Genomic DNA, 16,870 nt, shown 5'->3' with positions numbered 1-16,870 from the left:
CAGTGCCGAAATTGAATAATTTCAGACACTGATATTGATCAATTGCCGCAATCTTGGATGTCAGCATCCTGACATTCAGGGTTTTGACAATCCTACGTCATAAACTGTGTCGCCAGTTCAGACTGTAAATCTTAATCAGGCCGGATTAGTGCACCTTTCTCTCATAAAATGTTTGACTGGGCTACAAACTGGGTGACACAATACACAAAATGATGAGAAAATGAAATATTTGAACACAGTCGTATACTTCATCTGCAATACAATGAAAGCTCATTAGATGGGAGTACACTCCGGACGCAGTGCCTCGGCCTCGTTCCTCACCCTCACCCATAAGGAGACCCAATTAGGTTGAGGCAATGGTACTTTCCGAGTTATGAATACTTCTATCAACCAAACTTCGACATCCTGAAATGGCCCCTCTACTATTTCCCAATCTCCTTTCGGTTTACCTGTTTACTGGGTTAAATCGATTGTAAAATGACTCTGGTGTCAGATGATCCCGTGACCATTCGATGTGTGCATCACGCTGTATAGTTTGAAGGATTCAGACCAGAGGGGATTCGGACTGTTCATACAGTGAAATGGGAAGAATAACTCGCTTCGAAGTTGTGTTTTCTAAAGAAGATGCGGTATTCCAGGCAGGAGATGATGTAGATGGCTTTGTTTATTTAGATCTCAACGAGGAGTTCAAATGCAGAGGTTGGCCTAAAAACTCTTGCCAAAGTTTCGCCCATGGCCAAAGTCCATCCTGAGGAAATGACTTCCTCTACTCTTCCTTCCTTTAGTCCTTACTGGGTCGGAGAAGCGAACATTTAGGCCCTACCCCAGATTTCCTCAGGATGTGCCCAATAGCTTAGGTTTTGTTCACTCGTATCGTTTGAAATAACGAGAAACCACTGGTTTGTGGTTGGGTTAGAGCAGCAGTGAATTAGAGGCTGTATACAACTGACCTCTACCTGCACTGCTGCCGATCTGTTGTTACCACACGTGCTGCACTGTTAATATGTGTGTAGTGTTCAGATGTCCGCAAGTTTCTCCAACAAAGATTGTGTTTTTCTTGCAGCTGTGAGAGTACGTTGCATTGGCGAATGTCACACCTACGTTGATGATGGCAGCTCCTCTGATGAGGAAGAGGAAAACTATTTCGAAGAAACCATCACTGTCTTTGGGAAAAGTACGTATTAGCAATATCCAGTGCTGCCCCCTACCTTTAGTGTCATGAGGGACGATTGCGCAGTCTACTTTTTCTTAGGATAAATTATCTTTCTTGGTCATCATAGCAACTCCGGAAAATTCTCTTGAAAACTATACATGTTGTCACAAGGTTTATCGCTGCATAATAACTGTACTGTGGCATTGCGTACTGTATCAACTTACAATATTATAAGTCAAGTGCATTTCTATTTTCCTGGACCAAAAGTTATAAGGCATTACGAACGGTGTACCTATTCAAGGAAACCCTGCATCGGTGTCTGCAGATTCTAAATTTTCAAATCTGTATTTCAGTAAAGGGGCAGCAGGGAGAGGATCCAGTTCTTCAACCTGGGAATTACGAATATCCGTTCAAATTTCAACTGCCCATGCGAGGTTTGCCGTCATCTTTTAAATATAAAAAACAGTATATTCGCTACAAGGTCGAGAGCTTCATTGACATACCGAGAAGATTGGATCGATATGCTAAGAAGTATTTCACTCTCATCCAGCAAACTGATCTCAATGACGAGAGAAAAGCAATGGTAAGGTTTGTAAGAATACTTTTTCTGTAGTGTACATCAATTCAGATGTTCTTAATAGGCCTTATTGTTGCTCACTTTCAATGAACAGTAAACTATTTTTTGTAGCATTTATGCCAAATGTAAAGGTTGTGTAGGCCTATTACAGTTGGAATCCTCGCGCTTTTTAACTCACATTGATAGGGCTTTCGCCAAAATGAAAAGCTAACTAAAATTAATTGTTTTGTAATTTTCAAAAAATGTATTTCAGAAATCGCAACGGAAACAGGCTCAGAAGACGGTTGGGATGCTGTGCTGTGCCGCTGGATATCTTGACCTGTGGATGCAGATCCCAAAGACTGGTTACGTTCCTGGCGAAAGCATTATATTAAAGGGTGAAGCCAACAATCACACAACTCGGGCAATGAGCTCGACGAAAGTTTATCTTTCCCAGGTATGAGTTAGAAAATCCTTGATATAGAGGTTTGTACAAGTCAAAGCGTACAAACGTCCTGTGATATGTGAGAGACCCTATTGGTGACTTTGTGTAACTTTATTCGTGTCTACTTTGCTACTGCCTATATGCAGTAGAGTCCCTAAATGTACACCGACCGATCGAGGGAATGCCATGTCCAGATAACCTCGCAAGTGGAGCGGATTCGATCTTGTTTTTGCAGAATTATGTCTTTACTTCGCAGAATATCAAGGTGCGAGCGAAAGGAAAGAAAGAGACCTATCATCGTAATGTCGTCGAGATAAAAAAACTGAAATATGCTCCGGGTGAAACGTGTGTCTGGGACAACCAGCCGTTATTGATTCCTGCTGTGGCTCCAACGTACCTTACGGGATGCTCACTTATTGATCTTTATTATTCTCTTGAGGTAAGTTTTGACCAAGGAATTGATACCGAACTGGAGATAATGGTTTCTCACTAAAACCGCGCGGGTGGAGCTAAAATGTAGACCGAAACCGAGGCGTAGCTCTACCCGAGCGGTTTGGGTGAGACAATCCATACCGACAGTGAAGTATCAATTCTATTCAAAAACATCTCAAATTCAATAACGAATAACGTGGTTTTAAAGGCTTTAATAATCCTTCCAAAGTTTACACCAACCCAAGCGGTTATGGTAGCCTAACCATAACCGCTGAATTTAAAACGAGGCTTCATTGGCGCTTAGTGCATTTACACTGTAATGTGCGGTTCATTCTAAACCCAGGTGTTTTATAATACGTGTTTGACCTCTTTCAAGGCGGAGGACCAAAATCTAGTTTTGGACTAAGGCACCCAACTTCATACAGTCCAAAAACTAGATTTACCACTTGAATACGGACTGATTGATTTTATGTTGTGCTGATTATAATATTACAACTCTCTAGAAATATAGAGCCATGACTCAAGTAAATTTACTCAACCCAGATTGTATAAAATGAGGTTATGGACAAAAATATAGGTCTACTATCTGTATCAGCGGTCTCTCGAGTGATGCATGTTTACCTCTCTTAGAAGGTTGACCTTTAATGGGAGCATTAAAAAAAGAGGGGCGGCTCAAGAATGCTTTGCTGACTCTAAAAAGCACATTGTAACAAGGGGTATGCTGTTGGTAGTCATTGTAACAAGGGGTATGCTGTTGGTAGTCATTGTAACAAGGGGTGTGCTGTTGGTAGTCATTGTAACAAGGGGTGTGCTGTTGGTAGTCATTGTAACAAGGGGTGTGCTGTTGGTAGTCATTGTAACAAGGGGTATGCTGTTGGTAGTCATTGTAACAAGGGGTATGCTGTTGGTAGTCATTGTAACAAGGGGTATGCTGTTGGTAGTCATTGTAACAAGGGGTATGATGTTGGTAGTCATTGTAACAAGGGGTATGCTGTTGGTAGTCATTGTAACAAGGGGTATGCTGTTGGTAGTCATTGTAACAAGGGGTGTGCTGTTCGTAGTCATTGTAACAAGGGTTGTGCTGTTGGTAGTCATTGTAACAAGGGGTGTGCTGTTGGTAGTCATTGTAGCAAGGGGTATGCTTTTGGTAGTCATTGTAACAAGGGGTATGCTGTTGGTAGTCATTGTAACAAGGGGTATGCTGTTGGTAGTCATTGTAACAAGGGGTATGCTGTTGGTAGTCAATGTAACAAGGGGTATGCTATTGGTAGTCATTGTAACAAGGGGTATGCTGTTGGTAGTCATTGTAACAAGGGGTATGCTGTTGGTAGTCATTGTAACAAGGGGTATGCTGTTGGTAGTCATTGTAACAAGGGGTATGCTGTTGGTAGTCATTGTAACAAGGGGTATGCTGTTGGTAGTTACTGGTGGTCCAAGAAAATGAAAAAGCACTCTTACACAATGCCATAGTGCAATTATTATGCATAAAAAACTTTTTTTTGTGTAAGTTGTATCTGTCTTCACATGGCAATGCTGCATTTTTTTATTTAGTACGTATACATGTATACGCAATTGCAAATTTCAAATTCTATTCCAAATTTCTAACTTTTAACGAACGGCGTAGGCCTTTAAAATTAAAATTAGGCCTAAAAACTTTAAATTTTGGGTTTAAAGTCTAATATCAACTGCAATATACATGATAGAGGTGTCATTAGACTTCACACTCTAACCCCGGGCGAACCTGAAGAAGAGTTTAGTAGATTTCAGATGCATTCACCCGTAACGACCCCCGCTTAGTTATCTTGGAAGGTTATCTATGGCAATTTTTATCGCACCTAGGTGGAGGCGAGTCCGTCGGGCCCGTCATTCGATCTTTGCCTCGATTTTGACGTCATCATCGGAACCATACCCCACCGTGATGCGTTTGCGATGGAATCAGCTCACATGCTCCCGCCTGCTGGTCCAAATGTGGGGAAAATTGGATTGGAGGGCCAGGGAGGTCCACCCCTCTCAGATGGTCCGATACCGCTATTGCGTAAGTTATAAGTACAGTAAAACCTCATTTAAGGACACCCTTGGGACTAACATATGATGTCCTTATTAGAGAGGTGCCCTTATTACAGAGGTCAATTTGAATGAAAATAACACGTGCGGGACCAAAACCATTGTCCTTATTCGAGAGGGTGTTCTTAATAGAGGGGTGTCCGCTTCGAGAGGTTCCACTGTAGAAGTCTAACCTCGGACATAGCTACTGAACATCATTTACCTTGAGATGTTAACCAACATTCACCCCAAATCTGTTCTCGTTAGCCAAAAAGTATGAAATCCTACACATTTCCACTTTTCCTTGAGAGAATACTCCTCAGATCATTCACCCGTTTGCAGCATGTGATAATATGATAATATTTTAGCAGTACCACTGTTTGGAGAACCCAACCTCGGTTAACCCGTTTCGCTTATTTTTCAGCGCCGCCGTCATATTACGCCTACATGTTAGGCGAGGTTGAACCAAAAGAGAAGAAAGACAAGGGCGCCAAAGCGGAAGGGAATGAGACGGAAAAGTTTGCACCCAAATACGTTTACTACAATTTCCAACCTATCCCTGCAACATAGACGGAAGGCGTGGCGAAGTCGGGCACATGAGCATTATGATGGATGTTTCCTAAGACTTCTGCGTTCTGCCCCAAGCGGTGTCCTTTCACCAGTATTCCCCTCTTTTCTTTACAAACGTATGTGTGCATCGGGAAAATCTGAATAGCACCAACATATTCGCCTCTGATTTCATACAGAGTAAATCTAATGAGATCAATACCTGGCAGTGTTGAACAACATGGGCACCCTGGTGTCACGAATAATTTGAGCTAGATTTGCTCCTGGCGTATTTTGGCGATTTTCTTTATTGTGTTCTCTGTTCTCTCCTTCTATATTATATATTTGCGTATAATCTATGCAGATTTCTCTGCACTATTAAGTTCTGTCTGGCGTAACGCGGCCAAAAAGGCCAAAGAAAACATCAATTGAAAAAAATAAAAAATTGGATCAAAAGGCTGTTGTAATCATGACAATTGTAGACCTGAACACTTCAGTAATAAAGCTGTTATATTACCGATGATAATGTAGATGTGATAGTAGTCTGGTTTTTCTGAATAATTATCGTTTTGTCCTTGGATACGGCATTTGTCTGTGTGGTATTGGTCTTTTAAAGGCCTACTGTGTTTACTCAAACATTTCAAAATTGAACATGAATTTGAACATTTCCATGAGTGTAAATACGTATCGGAATTGAATGTACTTATGCCAGGGTTTTGGCCCCATTTTAGCTCTACCCGAGCGGTTTTGGTGAGACAATCAATACCAACAGTGAGGCATCAATTTCTGTTCCCGAAATTGGTGGCTTGCATTGGAACTAACTTTTCCCCCCTTGTTCGTCATTAAAGGCATTCAAGTGTGTTGGTCAACCATGACTATCTCCTTTGTCCCTCTACCATAAGGCCTAGTTTCCCCTTATGACATCACTATTTCGGACACTCAGCGCCCCATTTCTGGAAAGGTGTATAAAGATTTCTAATCTTTATTCTAATTGTATTTGGTTTACCAATGTATATATGAAGCTGCCAGTAAGGGCTCACAAAAGGTGGATCCCGATGATAATTAACGACATGAGTATCGAGTATCAAATGGAAAAGCGCATAGCAAGGTTTATTGATAACATGACTAAGTCCAAAAACCAATACATGCAACTTTCCAGGCAACTCGTTGTATCGGATAGTGGAACTTGCCTAGGTAGAAACGTCACTAATATCTGTACGAAGTATCGTCTTGTTAAGTGCAGATTGGGAGTTGGATGTACTGTTGTGCCTAGTGAGGTCGGTGATGAGCGGATGTGCGAGTTGCGGCGCAGGCTGGAGAGTTGATACGGATGAGGGAGAACGGAGATCATGAGTTTCTTACGCCGGGAGAGATGACGGAGATGTTAGAATTGATCTGCACAGAGTAATGTAATTCCTTGTAATCAATGCACCCTGTACATATTGTTGCACTAAAACTCTGTGCAAAAGTACGAAATAAACATATATTTATATGGTTATCCGGGCTGTTGACCAGATGATAAACGTTGAAGAGACCACATGCTTGGCACTCGGACTGGCACCGCCTGAAGCTGGTGTCACACTTTCTTTACACACTTACAATACAGAAAGAAAAGCAGCCAGCTTTGTCATGTGGTGCCGTTAGAAGATTTTAGATATTTTTGTCCTTGTCCTTGAAATGTCACAATGCTTAAAAACTATTATGCCTATGCCTTTTTTAAACAATTCTGATTACACTATTTGCTCAAGGCTACATGATTGGGGGAATGCGCTGCGAATTTCTATGCACCCACCTCCACATGATACAAAAATAAATACATGATTCGAAAACCAGACAAAACAATAACAACTAGAAATTGACTCATCAGTCAATTTGAAGACCGCCCTCTATAGTGTACTAGCATGGTACCCGTTGGTGACGGGTTTGGGCGTGCCAGCAGTTTACCTGTGTGGTGTCGATGTAGCGTTTCTTGCTATTGAAGTACCTCTGGATAAACCATGTTCATTGTCTTTGTTCCGTTTGCGTGATAGTATAGGGCAGACGATTGGCCAACTCTGGAGCATGCTACATAAAGCTGTCCGTGGGAGAAGCATGGTGTGGATAACGATAGTCCAACGACTTTTAGTGTCTGTCCTTGGGCTTAACTCAATGTCATAGCGAAGGAGAGTGTCACGGGAAATTTGAGTCGCCTGAACTGAAATGGACAGTCACTTGGAATGAGCGGTATCCGGGAGATTAAGACTGTTGATCCTGCATATTCGCCGATGGCAATGGTAGCTTCAATGATGTTGCTTAGAAGCCGTGAAACGATGAGGCGTGTCACGTTGCACAATCTTGGGGCATCGAGGTTGCGGCGGAGCATTATTTGGCAGCCAACTTTCAATATGAGGTCATGTGGGGGCATGCCACTTGGTTGGAGTGAATTGAGGAATTCGACTGGATAGTGAACGGTTTGATCGATGTCGGGTACAGTGTCTATGGATGTGTACAGCTTCTCGTGTAGGAAGACGTTGAAGGAGCGTGTTGTTGAGGTGTCTGACGGCATCATTTCATGGGGCTAAAATCGCTCTCTCGGACAACCAATTACGACTGGTGTAGTTGGTGGCGAAGTTTGGGAACACAGCAAGCATCAGTTCTATTGGACTATTCTGGTTGAACCTCAAACAGGGAGAGTACAGGTACCAACTGGCGCCACCAGATGGCAGCGTACGATATGTTGGAATCCCTTGAACTATAAATAGATTTGCAAGCCAGGAAGGGAATTCCCTTGCCAAAGGCAACTTTCTGGTGATTTCATTGCAACGGAATATAGAAAACAACCTTCCCATTCATAATAGCGATGTTCCAGAGGCAAAGTATATGCTGTAGAGTTCGAGACAACAGAGAGTAGGCCGGACAAACTATGACAACTCTCCTTTATATAGGTATCTAGATTAGGATGATGATAAGGAAGAAGACTGGTCAGTGCTAAAACAAGCTTCTACGAAATGGTCTATACATGATTCAATGACAAATGTTGCCTCTTTACTGACCTTGTTTTTCTAGTCCAAGCTCTTGCTGTCCATCCTTGATGATTCAGCAATCAATATTATTTGCATCATTTTCCATTTTCACCCACAATTTATTTAGATATCATGCTTTTATCGAAACATGAAACATGTGAAAGTTCCGCTGGAGCTCTTACATAAGTCTTTTTCCCTCGCACTACGATCAATGCAACAGCCAATTTGGCGGAGGGAGACTGTTCAGTAAAAGGAATTGCACAGAGAGCCAATTGGGGTCAGAGGGGTGTTGTCAATACGCAGCTCGCTGGCGCTGGAGACGTTGCCACTCTCCTCACGGGGGTAACACAACCATGAAATTTATCGGATTTACTTATTTATTCTTAACCGATGTCATCAGGAATCTCATCATTTCCATCTCTCCACATATCTACAAATATTGTGTTTAAGGTGAAATATTGCTTATTTCTCGAGTTATCGTGCTGACAAGAGAGATTAGTTCATTCTCATCCACTATTTACCTCTGTTGACGGCAGAGACTGGTCGCCTGTCCTGGTGCTACACCACACTGTGGTAGGAGGCGCAGTACAACGCTTGAGAATCAGCCATTTCTGATAGCCAATATGTCCGAGGTATGCTGAGCTACCTGACGACGATGGCGAGGATGGTGACTGGAGATAGAGAGATACATGGTCAGTAAAAATAAGAAAGTGTGGCACTCTTAGTGATAATAGATATAGCTGTATAGGCTAATAATTCATTGAAATTTCTGATGGCACCACCAGAGGGAGCAGTTTGAGCCGTTGGTACTGTCAGATACTCCGAGTTTTCTTCAGAGCGAGTTGTGGGCAGAGGCAAGCTCATGACCAGTGAGCTCAAAACTTAACACTGAATAAAACAGACCAGTTGAAGGAATAATGTATTAACGAGCGCAACATTGACCAACCTGCCCTTAGCTGAGTGTTGTAGTTACCCTCACTGATTCACACACACTTCTTTTGCCCAGAGCAAGCCAACTGCGTGCAAGTCAGTGGCAGCTGCAAGCGTTGACGAGTATTCGATGTTATGAGGTAGAATGGGGTAATTGTAGCCCCGGTTTAATTGTAGCCCCTGCCTATGATATCAATTGATATCCCCATGCTTCAAACAATGCAAGGGCTACAAATAAACCGGGGCTACAATTACCCCATTATACTCTATATGGTTTAAACTGGTCATGGAGTGCAGGGGAAGTCATTGGTACCTTGTTGTCTTGTTGCTCCTTTGGAAGACTAGGAAGACTAGCACTACCTCAACATTGGCGTCTGTCCCGTTGTCATCCATTTGGTATGGTTGTGTGGCCGCATCAGTTTATGAGATCAAGAAAAACCAAAATCATGTTGTCGAAGGAATCGAGTCAGAAATGACTTCCTCAGCCACAACTTTTGTGATCTATATGCTGTTCAAGGTAAAGGACTCCCTGGGCCACACCCTTTTTGTGATCTATATGTTGTTGAATGTAAATGACTTCTTGGGCTTCCCCATTTTGTAATCTACATATTGTTCAAGGTGGATGACTTCCTGGGCTATCCCTTTTTTGTAATCTATATGTTGTTCAAGGTGGATGACTTCCTGGGCTATCCCCTTTTTGTAATCTATATGTTGTTCAAGGTGGATGACTTCCTGGGCTACACCTTTTTGTAATCTATATGTTGTTCAAGGCAAAGATTTCCTGGGCTACCCCTTTTTGTAATCTATATGTTGTTCAAGGTGGATGACTTACTGGGCTACACCTTTTTGTAATCTATATGTTGTTCAAGGTAAATGACTTCCTGGGCTACCCCTTTTTGTAATCTATATGCTGTTCAAGGTGGATGACTTCCTGGGCTACACCTTTTTGTAATCTACATGTTGTTCAAGGTAAATGACTTCCTGGGCTACCCCTTTATGTAATCTATATGTTGTTCGAGGTAAATGACTTACTGGGCTACCCCTTTTTGTAATCTATATGTTGTTCGAGGTAAATGACTTACTGGGCTACCCCTTTTTGTAATCTATATGTTGTTCGAGGTAAATGACTTCCTGGGCTACCCCTTTTTGTAATCTATATGTTGTTCGAGGTAAATGACTTACTGGGCTACCCCTTTTTGTAATCTATATATTGTTCGAGGTGAATGACTTACTGGGCTACCCCTTTTTGTAATCTATATGTTGTTCAAGGTAAATGACTTCCTTGGCTACCCCTTTTTGTAATCTATATGTTGTTCGAGGTAAATGACTTCCTGGGCTACCCCTTTTTGTAATCTATATGTTGTTCGAGGTAAATGACTTACTGGGCTACCCCTTTTTGTAATCTATATGTTGTTCGAGGTAAATGACTTACTGGGCTACCCCTTTTTGTAATCTATATGTTGTTCGAGGTAAATGACTTCCTGGGCTACCCCTTTTTGTAATCTATATGTTGTTCGAGGTAAATGACTTCCTGGGCTACCCATTTTTGTAATCTATATGTTGTTCAAGGTAAACGACTTCCTGGGCTACACTTTTTTGTAATCTATATGTTGTTCGAGGTAAATGACTTCCTGGGCTACACCTTTTTGTAATCTATATGTTGTTCAAGGTGGATGACTTCCTGGACTACACCTTTTTGTAATCTATATGTTGTTCATGGTAAATGACTTCCTGGGCTACCCCTTTTTGTAATCTATATGCTGTTCAAGGTGGATGACTTCCTGGGCTACCCCTTTTTGTAATCTATATGTTGTTCAAGGTAAATGACTTCCTGGGCTACACCTTTTTGTAATCTATATGTTGTTCAAGGTGGATGACTTCCTGGGCTACACCTTTTTGTAATCTATATGTTGTTCAAGGTATATGACTTCCTGGGCTACACTTTTTTGTAATCTATATGTTGTTCGAGGTAAATGACTTACTGGGCTACACCTTTTTGTAATCTATATGTTGTTCAAGGTGGATGACTTCCTGGGCTACCCCTTTTTGTAATCTATATGTTGTTCAAGGTAAATGACTTCCTGGGCTACACTTTTTTATAATCTATATGTTGTTCGAGGTAAATGACTTACTGGGCTACACCTTTTTGTAATCTATATGCTGTTCAAGGTGGATGACTTCCTGGGCTATACCTTTTTGTAATCTATATGTTGTTCAAGGTGGATGACTTCCTGGGCTACACCTTTTTGTAATCTATATGTTGTTCAAGGTGGATGACTTCTTGGGCGACCCCTTCTTGCAATCTGTATATAGTTCAATGTAGAGGACTTCCAAGGCAACACTTGATATCATATAATTCACTGACAAAACAAGTGGAATTTCTTGGTTGTGAATGACAAAAATATTCGAAAAAATTGAGGAGAAAATTATTCAAAACGACAAAAAGTACTTCACAAAACTGTCGAAAAATAGGTGTGAGTACGAGTGTAAGTGTGAGTGTTGCTTTACATCTATAATCTGGATAGTTTTATAGAAGGTCCGGGTGCGCTCATCTGAATAGGTTAATAGAAGATGCAGGTGTGAATGTAGCCTATATTTCTCTCATCTGAATAGTTTAATAAAAGGTGCAGGTGTGCATGTAGCCTATATTTCTATCATCTAAAGAGTTTTAAAGAAGGTCCGGGTGCGAATGTAGCCAATATTTCTATCATCTGAATAGTTTTATAGAAGGTGCAGGTGTGAAAGTAGCCTATATTTCTATCATCTGAATAGTTTTATAGAAGGTGCAGGTGTGAATGTAGCCTATATTTCTATCATCTTATTCTTTTAATAGAAGACGCAGGTGTGAATGTAGCCTATATTTCTATCATCTGAATAGTTTTATAGAAGGTGCAGCGGTAAATGTAGCCTATATTTCTCTCATCTGAATAGTTTTATAGAAGGTGCGGGTGTTAATGTAGCCTATATTTCTCTCATCTGAATAGTTTTATAGAAGGTGCAGCGGTAAATGTAGCCTATATTTCTATCATCTGAATAGTTTTATAGAAGGTGCAGCTGTAAATGTAGCCTATATTTCTCTCATCTGAATAGTTTTATAGAAGGTGCAGCGGTAAATGTAGCCTATATTTCTATCATCTGAATAGTTTTATAGAAGGTGCAGCTGTAAATGTAGCCTAAATTTCTCTCATCTGAATAGTTTTATAGAAGGTGCAGCTGTAAATGTAGCCTATATTTCTATCATCTGAATAGTTTTATAGAAGGTGCAGCTGTAAATGTAGCCTTCATTTCTATCATCTTAATTTTTTAATAGAAGATGCAGATGTGAATGTAGCCTATATTTCTCTCATCTGAATAGTTCTATAGAAGATGCAGGTGTGAATGTAGCCTATATTTATCTCATCTGAATAGTTTTATAGAAGGTGCAGCTGTAAATGTAGCCTATATTTCTATCATCTGAATAGTTTTATAGAAGGTGCGGCTGTAAATGTAGCCTTCATTTCTATCATCTTAATTTTTTAATAGAAGATGCAGATGTGAATGTAGCCTATATTTCTCTCATCTGAATAGTTCTATAGAAGATGCAGGTGTGAATGTAGCCTATATTTATCTCATCTGAATAGTTTTATAGAAGGTGCAGCGGTAAATGTAGCCTATATTTCTATCATCTGAATAGTTTTATAGAAAGTGCAGCTGTAAATGTAGCCTATATTTCTATCATCTTAATGTTTTAATAGAAGACGCAGGTGTGAATGTAGCCTATATTTCTATCATCTGAATAGTTTTATAGAAGGTGCAGCGGTAAATGTAGCCTATATTTCTCTCATCTGAATAGTTTTATAGAAGGTGCAGCTGTAAATGTAGCCTATATTTCTATCATCTGAATAGTTTTATAGAAGGTGCAGCGGTAAATGTAGCCTATATTTCTCTCATCTGAATAGTTTTATAGAAGGTGCGGCTGTAAATGTAGCCTATATTTCTCTCATCTGAATAGTTTTATAGAAGGTGCAGCTGTAAATGTAGCCTTCATTTCTATCATCTTAATTTTTTAATAGAAGATGCAGATGTGAATGTAGCCTATATTTCTCTCATCTGAATAGTTCTATAGAAGATGCAGGTGTGAATGTAGCCTATATTTATCTCATCTGAATAGTTTTATAGAAGGTGCAGCTGTAAATGTAGCCTATATTTCTATCATCTGAATAGTTTTATAGAAGGTGCGGCTGTAAATGTAGTCTTCATTTCTATCATCTTAATTTTTTAATAGAAGATGCAGATGTGAATGTAGCCTATATTTCTCTCATCTGAATAGTTCTATAGAAGATGCAGGTGTGAATGTAGCCTATATTTATCTGATCTGAATAGTTTTATAGAAGGTGCAGCGGTAAATGTAGCCTATATTTCTCTCATCTGAATAGTTTTATAGAAAGTGCAGCTGTAAATGTAGCCTATATTTCTATCATCTTAATGTTTTAATAGAAGACGCAGGTGTGAATGTAGCCTATATTTCTATCATCTGAATAGTTTTATAGAAAGTGCAGCTGTAAATGTAGCCTATATTTCTCTCATCTGAATAGTTTTATAGAAGGTGCGGCTGTAAATGTAGCCTATATTTCTATCATCTGAATAGTTTTATGGAAGGTGTGGGTGTGAATGCAGACTATATTTCTATCATCTGAGTAGTTTTTTCGAAGATGGAGGTTCTGCTATTGACTTGTTTTATAAAAATTAGCAAACGTTAGCATGGTCTTGCTTCAAGAAGGAGTTTCTAATAGCCCTATTCAGTTCTTAAGACGTTTTGCGCAATGCGTGACCAGGGAGGAAACGCAAAGAAGCCCAGTTCTGCCTCTGTCTGACACCATGGTGCGGGTTGTGAGTTAGCCTCGTAGCTCATCGCCATATCGTGTATGTGTGACTGCACAATGGTGTCCAGCAGTTTCATATTCGTCCTGACACGCACAACAAGACCACCTGGTGGGAAACCGTTAATACGTGAAATAGTCCGAATCGGTTGTTCTGATAGAGAACACATTCGTTTTCGTGTCCGCCTGACAAGTGTTGATGGTATGAGTGCTGTTGGAGTCAATGCTCCGGACCTCACTGGTTTTGGCCTTGGTGGCGGCTATGGTGTAGGGAACTCTGCAGCTCCTACCGATGAAGTAGACGAGCTCTAGAACGGTTAGGAAGGATCCCCCGAGGAACAGGCCGGCTGTACCACCAACATCAGCTGAATAAGACACACATGTTGTAATTAGACGAGCTCTGAAATGGTTAGAAGTGATCCCCAAGGAACTGGCCAGGCCGGCTGTACCACCCATGTTAGCTGAATAAGATACACATGTTGTAATTAGACGAGCTCTAGAATGGTTAGAAAGGATCCCCCGAGAAACAGGTCGGCTGTACCACCCACGTCAGCTGAATAAGACACACATGTTGTAATTAGACGAGCTCTAGAATGGTTAGGAAGGATCCCCCGAGGAACATTTTTTCATTGAAATGCGTTTGTTCGGCTTAATTTGAAACCGTCTTCTCTGGAAGCAACCTGGGACCCGGTGTAGGAGTCAAGAATATCCACCTGGAAAATGTGTCCGACCCTATCGTTTTCTGACGGTTTATAGTATGTGTGATTCTCTCAGATATCAAAGCACATGATAGAACCTCTTGTTCTCCCAACATTCAATCCTCGTACATTTGAATATTTTCCACCGGTATAAAAATATACATGGTCACTTTCCAAGACTGGATTGGCCAGGTTGCTACTTACACAATAGGGAGAACCAAGTGTATGCAGGAGATTTGACCACCTCGGTGAGGCTCAGACTCTGATAAAACACTTGTAAGGCCAGCATATTGTTCCTGTAAGGAGAGAAGTTTAATTAGTTTGCATGATGTATGATTAGGGCAAGACCTAAAACTGTACGAGGATGCCATGCCCCTCTAACTTTAGAGTAGCACATATTTTGAAATAAGTTGGTGTTAGAGTAAAGATGACCCATCCGCGTTACATACCATCGAAGGCCAGATTCTCAGCTTTCTCATGACGTATATCTCGAAGTTCTATATATTTTTAATGATGATTATAACGAGTGTTCTCACGCAAAGAACTCGCGTGAGTTACACAAAGATCCGATGAAAAACCGCCGTCGATCTCGTTTACCACATATATATTTTGCGTTTTGCATAAATCTGCTAAAATGCATTAATTGGTGACTGGCATTCACAAGGAGCAAGAAATCCGCAATGAATTAGGAACTGCGGGATGACCGAGCATGAATTTACTGTGAACTCCTTATTGAAATGTTGACCGCGCCTCGAAGATTCCTGCTGCCGACTAGAAGCATCCGCCGGAGCCCCCCCCCCCCCCACTCCCTCCGCGCCTTGACTACTGAGATGTGCTCTTCAGTGGGTAAAGTTCGGATTTGGAGGTTTCCTCAAGATGATAGTAGAAATAATATTAGCATTAGTTAATTGATTACATGAATGAATACTTAGTAAATTGGTATTTAACTTTTGTCATCCGTTAAGTACGTGAAGCTGACTGGTTTCTACTCACCGTATCATGACGTCATCAATATGCAGACTTTTATTAAACGACACTATCTCATTAAGCACATACTCAAATTTCTGGAGGAAGGTATACTTGGCATTGTCCACCCTACCGATCAGCTCGAACATGTCTTGAAATGTCCTGCGTAAATGCCGGAGTAGCGGTAACAAGTTGGTAGTCACCGCAGCGAAATGGACACTGAGGAGTGGCAAGTCTCTTTGAATAGCAGTTATAGCATTATCGACGTCATCAATAGTATTTAAGTTCGCCTTTGCCGCTTCAAACTTAGTCAGAGTGTTCATCAATACGTAGTTTTCGCGTCTGTATTTGGTGATCAGGACCTGGAAGTTAGATGCGGGAGTGAAGAGCTCAACAAGCCTTTCCTTTGTAACGTTCTGCCAGACGGGCATCAAGTCGTGCGCTTGCCTCACTACAGCTGTGAAATTATTCTCCACTGCATGGACACCATACCTTGACATCTTCCACTCGTACTCTTCTGTCAGTTTGAGTATTTCCAAGAAGAAATTCGACACTTTAACATGATTCTCCTTGAATACCTTAATTGCATCCGCCAATGACTCACTAACTTTCTTCATTTCCTCATTTAAATTCTGAGTGCCGGACCGAAACTGGTTGAGGTAAACTCCATTAATTTCATTTGCTGCTGCAAACATCGTGTTGTACAATGTTTCGAATTCCGTCTTGTTTACTGAATGAAGTCTCTTGGCCATGTTTTGGAATCGATCCATCTTGTCCTGTAAAACCCGCTCTGAGTTCGAAAAGTTGTAGATCGCTTGAATGATTGTGGCCCTCTTCTGGTTGATGAATTTCCGTGGGATGGTCATCCCATTATACGCGACGTTGTTCTCCTTTAAGATCTTTATGGTGTAGAGGTTGTACATCCTCGCAACTGAATATATCAAAGCACTTGATTCAGAGAAGTAGTGTTCCAGTCGTCCTTTCAGGTGGTTGACGATATTCTGGGCACGGGAGTCATTCTTAAACATATTCGGCTTTAGGCCCCAAGGGAGTGTGTTAATGGTTAGCTCCCATGTTCGCATCTCTAGTTTGACTATCTCGGGATTCAAATAATTCTCAATGGTGGTAACCCTGAACACAAATTCGTAATTTCTGATTAAGTTCTTAATCATGCCATCCATCAAATTCCACAGAGATGCTAATTCCGGTAAAGCCTTTCCTATTCCTTCCTTCATCTCCT

General features: G+C 41.0%; 2 protein-coding genes across 2 annotated transcripts; one reads left to right on the top strand and one right to left on the bottom strand.

The window, feature by feature from the left end:
• The first annotated feature begins 482 nt into the window (after window positions 1-482).
• On the top strand, window positions 483-5,755 carry LOC135501234 (arrestin domain-containing protein 2-like). Its single transcript, XM_064793228.1, has 7 exons — window positions 483-699; window positions 1,064-1,174; window positions 1,507-1,736; window positions 1,984-2,166; window positions 2,411-2,593; window positions 4,426-4,621; window positions 5,054-5,755. Exons 1-7 carry the CDS (start codon window positions 582-584, stop codon window positions 5,197-5,199), a joined length of 1,167 nt encoding a protein of 388 aa, XP_064649298.1. The 5' UTR covers window positions 483-581; the 3' UTR covers window positions 5,200-5,755.
• An 8,089-nt stretch (window positions 5,756-13,844) lies between these two features.
• Window positions 13,845-16,862, bottom strand: LOC135501772 (uncharacterized). Its single transcript, XM_064794071.1, has 3 exons — window positions 15,658-16,862; window positions 14,869-14,960; window positions 13,845-14,331 (listed from the first exon to the last, which is right to left on the bottom strand). Exons 1-3 carry the CDS (start codon window positions 16,809-16,811, stop codon window positions 14,090-14,092), a joined length of 1,488 nt encoding a protein of 495 aa, XP_064650141.1. The 5' UTR covers window positions 16,812-16,862; the 3' UTR covers window positions 13,845-14,089.
• Window positions 16,863-16,870: the final 8 nt, after the last annotated feature.

This window comes from Lineus longissimus, chromosome 17 (genome assembly GCF_910592395.1).
Source record: "Lineus longissimus chromosome 17, tnLinLong1.2, whole genome shotgun sequence".
NCBI classification, from domain to species: domain Eukaryota; kingdom Metazoa; phylum Nemertea; class Pilidiophora; order Heteronemertea; family Lineidae; genus Lineus; species Lineus longissimus.
The sequence above is the reverse complement of the archived record's forward strand: the minus strand, read 5'-3'. Positions and strand labels throughout refer to the sequence as shown.